General features: G+C 37.1%; 3 protein-coding genes across 3 annotated transcripts; 1 reads left to right on the top strand and 2 right to left on the bottom strand.

Moving 5' to 3' along the window:
* The first annotated feature begins 28 nt into the window (after positions 1–28).
* LOC105316759 (xylan 1,4-beta-xylosidase-like) lies at positions 29–3172 on the top strand. Its single transcript, XM_011411915.2, has 3 exons — positions 29–459; positions 642–909; positions 1220–3172. The coding sequence occupies exons 1-3, from the start codon at positions 129–131 to the stop codon at positions 3012–3014; spliced, it is 2394 nt and encodes a 797-aa protein (XP_011410217.1). The 5' UTR covers positions 29–128; the 3' UTR covers positions 3015–3172.
* A 24-nt stretch (positions 3173–3196) lies between these two features.
* On the bottom strand, positions 3197–6022 carry LOC100638249 (molybdate-anion transporter-like). Its single transcript, XM_011411914.2, has 2 exons — positions 5923–6022; positions 3197–4736 (listed from the first exon to the last, which is right to left on the bottom strand). Exon 2 carries the CDS (start codon positions 4712–4714, stop codon positions 3320–3322), a length of 1395 nt encoding a protein of 464 aa, XP_011410216.1. The 5' UTR covers positions 4715–4736; positions 5923–6022; the 3' UTR covers positions 3197–3319.
* A 128-nt stretch (positions 6023–6150) lies between these two features.
* LOC100636234 (stress-activated protein kinase JNK-like) lies at positions 6151–11268 on the bottom strand. Its single transcript, XM_003384167.3, has 13 exons — positions 11058–11268; positions 9857–9986; positions 9134–9192; positions 8799–8907; positions 8099–8128; positions 7988–8035; positions 7819–7936; positions 7605–7676; positions 7153–7229; positions 6828–6933; positions 6629–6753; positions 6507–6570; positions 6151–6442 (listed from the first exon to the last, which is right to left on the bottom strand). Exons 1-13 carry the CDS (start codon positions 11159–11161, stop codon positions 6387–6389), a joined length of 1098 nt encoding a protein of 365 aa, XP_003384215.1. The 5' UTR covers positions 11162–11268; the 3' UTR covers positions 6151–6386.
* Positions 11269–12285: the final 1017 nt, after the last annotated feature.

Raw genomic sequence — 12285 nt, 5'->3', positions numbered from 1 at the left:
AGTGTCGTTTCTCTCTCTCTCTCTCTCTCTCTCTCTTGTATGGTGTTTCTTAAATTTTGTATAATTATTATTAAATTTAAAATCTTTATGATGGAGGTGTGTCTTCAATTTATTTTTGCTCTGCTGAGATGGCGGTTTTGCTCTTCTTGTTTCTCGTAGTTTTCACTAAATATACTGTCAGTTCTTTTCATCCGGCTAGTTCCGTCAGCTGTAGTGGTACTCCTCAATCTTCGCTTCCTTTTTGTGACAGTACACTCACTCCTAGTGAAAGAGCAACAGATCTCGTGTCACGTCTTTCGAAAGATGAGCTAGTATCACAGGCCAATGCTAGAGCAGGCCCAATAGATAGACTAGGTATTAAGGACTACAACTGGAGGTCGAACTGTCTTCATGGCTGGGCTCTCTCTGGAGGCAAATGGCCCGAGGGAATATCCTGGACTAACTTTCCAATGCCACTTGGTAAAGACTGTAGTCTATTTACTAGTAATTTTCATGAACAAAATTGATTCTTAATTCTGTTACGGCGAGTGAAAAGGATAGTTTTCCAGCTGATTAATTTTATGGACTACATGTACATGTATCGAATAGTTTTAATGGGCTATCTATGATAATTTTATGTTTCCTCTCTTTTATTTTTACAGGTCTAGGTGCCTCGTTTAATCCTTCTTTGGTGAATAAAGTGGCACAAGTTACTTCCGATGAAGGACGTGCTCTTCACAATATAATGCTCTCTCAGTTTGATGGATCCAGTACTGAAGCAGCTGGACTAAACTGCTTCTCTCCGATGATCAATATATTCAGAGACCCACGCTGGGGGAGGGGCAAGGAAACCTTTAGTGAAGACCCTTATCACATTTCCTTGATGGGTGTCGCTTATACAAAAGGACTACAAGAGGGAGAAGACCCAAAGTATGTCTCATGATTTGCAGCTGAATTATCAATTTTTAAAGTTGCTCCAAAATTAGGCCAAAGTCCCTGTACTACAGTACATGGTCTCAGGCTAAATTTTGACAAAAATTACTGGGAAAGAATTTTTCATTTTTATAATTTTTTCTGATTTATATACATGTTCTAATGTTGTACTAAATTTGAACTGATTCTAATCAAATTTGTTTTTAAGAGCTTTTTAATTTGCTTAAAACTGGGCAAATAACCTTTTTTCTTTTGGTTCTTCAACCAATATTCAGAGTACTAGTTAAATTTTATTTTTCCATTTTAGATATGTCAAAATAGCGGCCTGTGCTAAACACTATGCTGTCCATTGTGGTCCTGGTGACATTAGAAACCGTTTCACGGCCAACGTCAGTCTTCACGACCTTTACGATACTTTCCTCCCTGCCTTCAAGTCCCAAGCTATGGCCGCCAATGTCCTTCAAATAATGACAGCACTCAGTGGGACTCGGACAGTCCTTAACGAGGACGGTGCTCCGGATTCTGCTAATAAATATTTAATTCAGACTATTCTGAGGGAAGAGTTTGGGATGGCAAACGTGTCTGTCATATCAGATAACGGAGCAGTGGCTCAGGTGGACACCGTCCATCATTTTGTGTCTAATTTAACGGAAGCAGCTGCAGTTTGTATGAACGCTGGCACTGATCTTGATCTGTACAGTGTTGCTTACGCTCAGTATCTATCAAAAGCTATCGATAATGGAACTGTCTCACTGGATACTGTGAGAGCTGCTGTCTGGCGGAGTTTTTATCTTCGAATCCTAGTGGGGGATTTCGACCCATATGAGTCTGTCACCTACCAGCAGATAGATGCCAGTCATCTTGATACACCAGCTAATCAGAAAGTCAACCTTGAATCTGTCAGAGAATCAATCGTACTACTAAAGAACGTACAGGATGCTTTACCATTGGATCCGTCAAAGAACAAGAAGATTGCTGTCATTGGGCCATTGGCTAATGATACTGATGATCTGTTAGGGAATTACGTTGGTATACCATCGAAAATAATTAGTGTTCTAAATGGACTAGAGACATACAATAGCAAACATTTTAACGGAAGCATAGAGTTTGAATATGCAGCTGGTTGTATGAGTGTACCCTGCCCTAATGTCACTGGATTTGATGAGGCAGTGTCCCTAACTGACTGGGCAGACACTGTCATTGCTGTAATGGGGCTAGATGATACACTGGAAGGAGAAGGACACGACAGAAAACCAACTTCATGTTCCGAGGACTACAATCCGATTGATGTCCTTGATCTTCCTGGTTGCCAGTCTCATTTGATTAAACGTCTTTCAGCGTCTAAAAAGAATATCATACTAGTACTTATGAATGGCGGACCACTGACAATACCCGACTTATACTTATCTGATAGTATCGTTGGGATATTGGAGACATTTTACGGTGGCTCTCTGGCTGGGACTGGGATTGCCGAGGTCTTATTTGGTTCTTATAATCCAGCTGGTCGAATGCCAGTCACCACTCTTCTCACTTCAAGTGATTTACGTGATTCCGTGGACTATCGTATGTCTCCTTCTCCTGGTCGTACTTATCGATATTTCTCAGGCAAGACCTTATTCCCGTTTGGCTATGGACTCAGTTATACGCAGTTCGAATACTCTCATCTCAAGTTAAAATCTGACACTATTAAACCTTGTGATGGGCTCTCCGCTAGTGTAGTTGTTACTAACACAGGCTCAAGGGATGGGGACGAAGTTGTTCAAGCGTACCTCATTCCTCCTCAAATAAAGGGCATCACAGTCCCTCTACAAGAACTTGTTAATTTTAGTCGCATTCATATTAAATCTGGTAGCGAAGTCTCTCCTACTCTAGCAGTATCATCGTACATGCTTTCGTTGGTTGACAATAATGGAGATAGGTACATATATCCTGGAGCGTATCAGCTCAGTGTAGGAGGGAGCTCTCCTGGTGAGTCTGTGGCTATCAAGACTAGTGAGAATATTGTTGGTAGCTTCACAATATCAGGCACCAAACCTGTCTCTGTTAATGATTGTGGTAGTGGGGCTCCAAAGTGTATGGCTTGTGATAAAGATAGTCAATAGTCATCCTCTCCTGATACTATTATTAATAAAATGACTCAGTACTCATTATTTAATCATTTGATCAGTAGTTCGTATCATCGTTTCTCTTTATACATGATTTTTGTATTATTTATATTGTAGGCTTTTTTTCAATCAGTATCTTGCTTCTTCTTTTTGAATTTTGTTAAACTCATATAGTCCTGTAAATTAAGCAGCAGTGACTTTTGCTGAAAATAATTAATGACCAATTTGTATATAAATAATAGCAATATTATTATTATTATTCATAATGCATGGGATTCTAACAATAAGATATGATTCTGTTATTATGATGGCAGCTGTTGTTCTTCATCGCTAAAACTAGCTGATCCTGACATTCTAACGAACCTAATAGAACAGACTAAAGCAATGACCATCAAAATGGCACAGAATAGAAATATCTCAGACACTCCACCTGAAGCATCATGCAACAGCAAAAGAGCTAGGGCAGAGAGAAGAGTGAGTGGAATCCTAAATAGTATTATGATCGAGAGACGGTTCTCTTCAGGTAGGATCTTATCGCGGAGCGTCCTCATTATAGGGAAATAAAACCCACACCCAAACTCTATCAGTTGGAGACAAATGAGGACAGTAAAGCGAAAGAGGAGTGGAGGATCATTGTAGCTGAGAAATGACGAGATAAAGAAGAGGACAGCGGAGCTAGCAATGACAGGAAGGAGTAGATTTGGTAGTCTATACTTCACTTTGTGTCTCAAGTAGTCATGGATGATTCCTCCTAGCATAAAGCAGACCATGAAAGAAGCAAAGGTGACTCCCAGTGGTATATCGCTCATTAGCAATCCTTGAGATGAAATGAGTACATTGTCTGATGATCTTTTTAGTCTACCACCAATTGCCGGAGTCCATATAAATACAAATACAAATAGGGAGCTCTCGTAGAGGCTCTCAATGGTACCAATCAAGAACACATCAGGAGTAATGGCCTTGAGTCCTTCTCTTAAACTCTTCCTTATCTCCTCCAGTTTCAGCTGGTCTTTATTATTACTGTCTTTCCCATCACTCCACAGAGCCAGTACTAGTATAACCACAGCTAGTAGGACAGGGACTGCTAGTACAAAAGGAGAAGGAGGTCCCAACTGGAGCCATCGTGCAAAAAGATCGGCCAAGAGTCCAGCAATGACAGCCATTATCCCATTACCGAATGCAATGTGATTGAACGTGACACTTATCCATTCCTTTGGGAAGTCATACGTATTCAAATGCTCTCCTAAATACCAGGCCTCAAGCGATGAGAAGAGAAGAGTATTAGCAGCTCCGGCAAGACATCTTCCTATAGCTAGGACCCAGTAATGGCTTGAGAGAGTCAGGAAACAAGAGAAACCATACAACAAGGAGGATATGACCACAACTCTACGACTACCATACTTGTTAGTGATGAGATCTTTAGCAGGAAACACAAATGCACTTGATACGAGTCCTAGAACATAAATGACAGCCACCTGATGCTCAAGGTAGCCATAATAATGATACAATCTGTAGAGATAGGGCCCCTGGAGCCAGTCTCCAAGGACTGCCAGTAAGTATATGGGGATGAACTTCCTCTGGAATTGAATGAAGTTTGGATTCTGAGCAGATTGGTCTTGAGTTATGCGCAGTTTGAAATAAGCCACAGCACAAAGGACAGAGAGGACTGAGAGAGAGAGATAGACTAGGACAATCATTATTATTCTGCTCTTGAATGACCTGGAGGATTATTAGACAAAAAGGAGAAACTGTTAATAATCTTCAGTTGAAAATTTATGTGCAACATACATGTAAGAGCATGTACATGCATCAGAAAAAAATTTAAAATGAAGAATTCTTTCGTTTTCATTTTTGCCAGAATTTTGGCCAAAAATAAGTACTATTATATATAGTACAGGGACTTTGGCCAAATTTTGGAGCAACTTGAAAAATTCGTAAAAAATTCAAATTTGATCTGAATCAGTTCAAACTTCATATACAACATTAAAACTTGTATATGTATAAGAAAAAATTATAAAAATGAAAAATTCTCTCCTAGTCATTTTTGGCAAAATTTGGCCCGAGACACTGTACTATAGTACAGGGACTTTGGCCTGATTTTGGAGCAACTTTAAAAATTCACAAAAAATCCAAATTTGATCGGAATCAGTTTAAACTTGCTACACAACATAAGTACATATATATGCATCAGAAAATATCATAAAAATGGAAAATTTTTTCCTGGTCATTTTTGCCAAAATTTGGCCCGAGACACTGTACTATAGTACAGGGACTTTGGCCCGATTTTTGAGTAACTTTAAAAATTCATAAAAAATCCAAATTTGATCGGAATCAGTTTAAACTTGCTACACAACATAAGTACATATATATGCATCAGAAAGTATCATAAAAATGGAAAATTCTCTCCTGGTCATTTTTGCCAAAATTTGGCCCGAGACACTGTACTATTACCCTAACCTAACCTATTCATTTTATCTTATTATTTTTCTCTCACTTATTTCCGTTATTATTATCTCTTCTTTTAACCTACTATTTATCCCTGTATTATATCTATTTTGTAAAAAATGTTTATTTAAGGGCTCAGTTCCCTTCTACACTGTACTAAGTACAGGGACTTTGGCCCGATTTTGGAGCAACTTTAAAAATTCATAAAAAATCCAAATTTGATCGGAATCAGTTCAAACTTCATATACAACATTAGAACATGTATATGTATAAGAAAAAAATATAGAAATGAAGTACTTTTTCTAAGTCATTTTTTATGAAATACATGGGTCTTTAGCAGCTTTAAAAATTTATAAAACACTCATATTTTCGACCAAAACCCACACTAGTAACCACTAGTAACTTGCAAGCAATCATCAATGCACTGAAAATATGAAATTAAAATAAAGTAGAACCTCACCAAATAATAAAAACTCGCTTTGATCCTTATTTCTTTCGTTTCTTCTAACATAAATCCACCATATTATAATTTCCTGTAACTGGAGGTGTGGTCTCACTACTAACATAATTTATGGCGCATTTTAAAAATAGATCATATGCTATATGAAAAGTTTGAACTCTTCATTTTGGGCAACCATTTTCTCTACTGCTTTTCCCCACCCTATCAAAATAGTTTTTAATTGAATTTAAATTTTCTGTCGAAGCTGAGAGAATATTTAAAATTTTGAGAAAAAATGTTGCAAAAAGAGTAGGAAAAAATAATAATGTAAGCTTGCTTTCTGTCTGTGTATTTATTGTTATTATTATTATTATTAATTATTTATTTAGAATAGACTACAAAAGGTCAATAAAGAAAGATGAGAGCCTTTTCGTTCAGTGACTGAGAAAAGGTGTGAGAGAGAGAGAGAGATTAAGAAGACTCGATTAGCGTTTCGCATCTCTTCGCTCGTCAAAACTTATCACTTCTTCGTAAATGAGCTCTGAAAAAAATTAAAAAAAAAAAACATTTATAAAATAATAAAAATAGATTTCAAAATCTCTTACTCTTCCACTGGGCCAGTGGAATGTTTTTCTCATCCAAGCAGTGATCATATTTAGGAGGAGGAGGCTAATAAAAGAAGGAGAAATTGGGGTATATATTTTTCAAAATGTCTTCTTTTTCTTACAGCATCAGCTTCAGAAGGATCGTACCAAATAGATACATAAGGATGCTTCAGCGCTTCGTCTACAGTCACTCGCCTTGTTGGCTCTATCTGCAGCATCTTTGTTAACAAATCCACAGCAAGCCGAGCTTAACGAAAAACACATAATAGTAACAATATCCTTTTTAATTGTCTTCTCTTTCTCTCTTTCCTTTTTCGTTACTTTTATGTGCATCTTCCTTGGAATCGTTAGGAAAGACATCATCAGGAAACAGCTCATTCCAAGACTTTCCCTTGTGCCTTGGTTGACTTTCACAATACATTCTGACCTAAGAACAAGCAAGCACAGTCTATACATGTACATACTTGGGAATTATAATAATTGCATTAGGAATACTTAAAAGCCCTATTCTATGTCACAGACTGTACTTTCAAGTTGTATTAAAGGACAAAACAAAACGCATTCCTTAGCTAACATTATTAAACAAGATGCCATATAACAGGCTAAGAACCAAAGCATAGCATTATAGGCTTTAATAATAATTTACTGATGGTTGGAGCTGTTTGAAGAATTCTTGAGGAGGAGTTCCAAGTATTTGAGTCACTTTGTTCCATTGGTCAATATCTTAAGAGCTGTTAAGGGACCAATGATGATTAAAGCTTCAGTATAATAATTGTGAGATTGTAATCTTCTAATATACATGCATGTATATACATGTGTGTGTGTGTGTGTGTGTGTGTGCAATGTGGTTTGATAAATGAAAACATTGATGTCATCATAATGATACCAAAATGTGCTAAAAGTTATCTAAACACACGAAACCTCTGAATGTGAAAGACATACTGGCCACACCAGATGCTAAAAAACTGGAACCAAAGTAAATACCCTCCCGCCCCCTTCAATGATTATCTTTCAATCTCTTTCTCTGTGATAATGCCACAGGTACTCCATTAATTGACTCACTCTCTCTCTCTCTTATAATAAAGTGTCAAAGGATACAGTCTCTCCCTGGGAGCAGTATGTCACCTCTGACAATCTCAGCAAAGATACAACCAACAGACCAAATGTCAACTGGTCAAGAAAGAAAGAAGAATCATAAAATGAATGATATTAATTACATTAGATACATGTACATATAGCTACATGCACTCTGTCATGAAAAGGTTACATGTTAATGATGCATGTACTATACCAGAGTACACTATAGGCTAACCGTTTTCTTTATATTTCATGCCAACAATTACTTCAGGTGCCCTGTAGTACCTAGTGACGACGTATGGGGTCATCATAAAGGCTTTGTCGGCAGCTCTGGCTAAACCAAAGTCAAGGATCTGAAATAAGAGACAAAATGTTAGAAGGACACACGTTTAGAGTGTACACACCTTTAATGAGCAATCCTCCTTCACTACAATGTTACTAGGCTTTAAATCCTACATATAACAGATAGCGATCATCATCATCATCATCAACACAGCTGGTATCATAATACTTACTCTGTGAATGATTCCAGCTGAATGCAAATGCTTTATATAAAGAGAGAGAGAGAGAGAGAGAGAGTAACAGAGATATTAAATGGAAAGAGAAAGAAAAGAAAAAGGTGAGAAAGATATCAGAGAGTGAGTCAGCAAGTTTCTGATTTAAGACGAAAATGCTTTTCTCAAGGGACAAAGGGAACAATCACACACACTCGAATGACACTTTACTGTTATAATATAAAAACAACTTGACACCTTCTTATTCATACAATTCGCCATTTGATAAACACATGGGCTGTATGACATCTCTCTAGCACTGTATAGTCTATAAGGAGACACTTCAAATAGATCACTACTTGATACAGAATGTATTGCATTTCATTTGATGTAGGAGTGGATATTATGATAATGACACACACAACATATGTACATATGCTCTCCTCCTATTCAAACAAAGGTAGTGTATATTAGTTTAGTAATACTGTGCTCTGACACTAATACTGTATATAGTGGATAATACTAGTGGCCTGTGTTGAATTCAAAATGATTGTAAACACACATTTGTTTGCTATTCAACTTCACACCTTTCAGTAAATTGGCTACTTCACAAACAATCTCAGAACACAATAGGAACACGCAAAACATAAAAGTGATATAACCCTCTCCAATACTGGAGTAATTACTCTTAATCTATGTATGTATGTATGTACAAGCATACCTTGATGCCACACAGCAGCTGATAGAGGAGGTATGACATTCTGTCATGGTCTAATTCTATGCCAATGACTCTACAGAGGTTAGCATCCATTAGCTCCATCACAATATAACTGGGGAAAAAGGAGAGAAAGAGAGAGAGAGAGAGAGAGAGAGAGAGAGAGAGAGAGAGAGAGAGAGAGAGAGAGAGAGTGTGTGTGTGTGTGTGTGTGTGTGTGCATCTGGTCATTTAAAGAATTTATGCTAATCAATATACTACTACAAATTATTGACAGATTCATGTAGTCTTACATATTTAAGCCGTACAGCTACACGACATGTACATATTTATATACTTACACATCCTCAAAATCCTCAATAGAATGAGCCGGGCTAAAGAGATTCAACAAACCGATGACCTGAAGCAACAAGAAACAAAAGAGAAACATTCCTTACATAATTGCCATCATTATAACTAATCCTATTATCATCAATATCATTCACAGTAGTAAATATAAAGTACAAAATACATAATCATAATAATATATGAACATGTACATGTATATATGTCAAACCATCATTATGACATCTGAGATGCCGGTATTGGCTATTGAAAGTAATGGAGAACAAAATGTGGTACAACTCATGTTCTGGGTTAAGACTGTTATCTTAGTGGACAGCCACAGCAAAGATTTAGGAATGCAGCAAGCATGACCACAATAAAAGATTTAGGACTCCAGAACAAGATTAACAATATAGATAGAGGCAGTTACTATGGTGGTGGCCAGAGAAACATACTATAATAACATAACCTCAAGCCTGTATGTCTTACACAAAATACAATACAAATGATAATAACTATGTATCAATATATATACATACATGCATAAGGATCATAACCATTTATTATAATTAGGATACAGGAGTAACTGATACTTTCAAGATCACACAGAATATATTCTGCAATAGCAGTGTATACTTGATAGCACTGGTGGTGGCAGCATAGTGCATTTATCTATCTTCAGGTAGGCTTCATCATATACAGTGTCACTGGGTTTGTTCAACCAACAACAACAAACTTACATTCTTGTGGTTCACCATCTTCATCAGTTTCAGTTCCCTAAACGCTCTCTTGGCATAAGTCTCGTTCTGGAAAGGTTTTACAAGCTTCTTGATGGCTATCCTCTCTCCTCTAACAGAATCTTTAGCAGAACTGGAGACGAGAAAGAGAGAGAGAGAGAGAGAGAGAGAGAGAGAGACAAAATTAAAAAAGGAGGGAATGAAAGAAATACAATTGATTCTTTTCTTATCAGTAACAAGTAATCCTTTACAAGAGGCCTAGGGAATATTTAAACTACAACCTAACAGCTGCTACTAAGAAGATGCTAACTTGACACACGTCATAGCTAACATCAGCAACAAGTATAGGCTGCCAGGACTCAAACAGCTTTTATGTACGGGCGCAGTATATGCTATAACACAACCAGCTGCCAAGAAATGAGCTAGACTTACTCAAGCAAATAAAAATCCCTGGCAATTACATAAAACAAGGCTAAAAAATAATACTACTAATAATAATAGTGAATGTAAATTATTGATATGAGTGAGAGAGACAGAGAGAGACAGAGAGAGAAAGAGAGAGAGAGACAGAGAGAGACAGAGAGAGAAAGAGAGAGACAGAGAGAGGAAGATGATTGTGGTCTTAATACTTAGAAACACACACAACATCAAATGGAGGCTGTGTGTAAAAGTATGTAAGTAGTAATAAAATACTAATTACAACAGAATTAGAATTATTGTGTGATACTGATTAGTTTAGTACCCTCTTTTGTAAAGTGAAAACCAATACATAAACATGTGTGGAAGCAGACAAATAAATAAATGCTGTATCTTTGTAATGCGTACATTCTTTCATGCTATATACAAGTAGCATTTATACACGGAGGTTTAACATAAATACAATAAAAACATGCTAATAATAATAACAATAATAAATAATAAATAATAATGATAAATAATAATAGTATTAATAATGATATCTGTCTCAAGCAAGTGATATGATGTGCCTAGCACAACTATGCCCATACAAAAATGATACAAAACTGTAGGAAGTGGATCTCTTTTCATATAATATCTACATTATAGTTAGTACCAAACTACCCATTTTTGTACTCATTAATGGTACATGCTTACAGCTTTTGATAAAACACACATTAGCTCCTAATCCCTTCCCATCTACAGGCTATTAATACGTATATGTATGTTTAATGTAGTCCTCTTTTACCATACGACTCCTTGAGCCCCGTGTCCTAATGGTTTCAGGTCCTGGTATCTCCGTGGTATCGTGAAGAGCGTGTCACCTACTTGCGTGGTGTAGAAGTCAGCCATGATGGGTGTCTGCCTAGCTAGCTGCCTTCACCCTGTGCGTATAAGGATGTGCTCTCTCTCTAGTTCAATATTATTCAACCTTTAGCCCCTACCTTTGCTACACTGCGACCTCAAGAGTATAAACTAAACTAAACGAGTTAAATAAAGTCTAATAATCTATTTTTAGATCTAAAGTGATGATGTAATGTCAGCCACACCCTTTAGTGCAAGGAAAATTATTTATAACTGTACAAAATTATTTCTAATAATAGCAAGACTACATAAATAGGTATTATAGACTATTTAGAAGTCAATAGTTTATCTATCTGATACCAGTACAGAATTCATTTATATGGCGTCTGAGTTTTTGAATCTCTCCTACACGATACTGTTTTCCACATTTAGGGCAGACCAAATTAGGATCGTATGGTCTGTCATCATTCTCATTATCTTCAGTAAATATAACTTCAGCTGTCTCAGGGTTCCGAGACATTTTACGAACCTCGTCTGCATAATGCTGTATCTCAGTATCAATCCCTCTTATCAGCACATTCTCTGGTATCTCACCAGAGCTCTTCCTTTGGCGTCCTGATCCATGCCGAGGTTCTGATCCATGCCGAGGCTCTGATCCATGCTGAGGTCCTGATCCATGCTGAGATCCTGACCCATGGCCCTGAGATGGGTTAGTAGTAGTTTCATCATTTGTGGAATGATTTGATGCAAGATCACTGCTTCTTTTAGTTGCTTTTCTATTTTGTTCTGGAATCCCTGCATGAGGTGTGTAGTAATGATGACTTGATTCTTCTCTTGATGGTGATTTTGGTCCACTGTCTTTCTTCTCTGTGATTGCCATTTTGCCAAATAGTTCCTTAGCTGTCTCATATTGTGTTTTCCATTCCTTGCTTGTAGTATGGAGTTCTTCATACTCATTTTTCAACTTTTCTTTTTCACTAGAGGCTTCTTTATATTTAGTTTCCAATGCTTCCTTTTCAATCTTTAGATCATCCATTTTCAATAAAAGAGTCTAAAAACATTCATTCAATCAATGACCTTTAACTATGATTACTATAGACTACTGCTACCAGGGGCGTATCTAGGAATCGGAGAAGGGGGGTGCTGGGGGCGCGCGAAGCGCGCCGCGATTT

The sequence above is a fragment of the Amphimedon queenslandica genome, unplaced genomic scaffold (assembly GCF_000090795.2).
Source record: "Amphimedon queenslandica unplaced genomic scaffold, v1.1 AMPQUscaffold_13499, whole genome shotgun sequence".
In the NCBI taxonomy this organism is placed as follows: domain Eukaryota; kingdom Metazoa; phylum Porifera; class Demospongiae; order Haplosclerida; family Niphatidae; genus Amphimedon; species Amphimedon queenslandica.
This window is presented reverse-complemented; position numbering and strand designations above follow the sequence as displayed.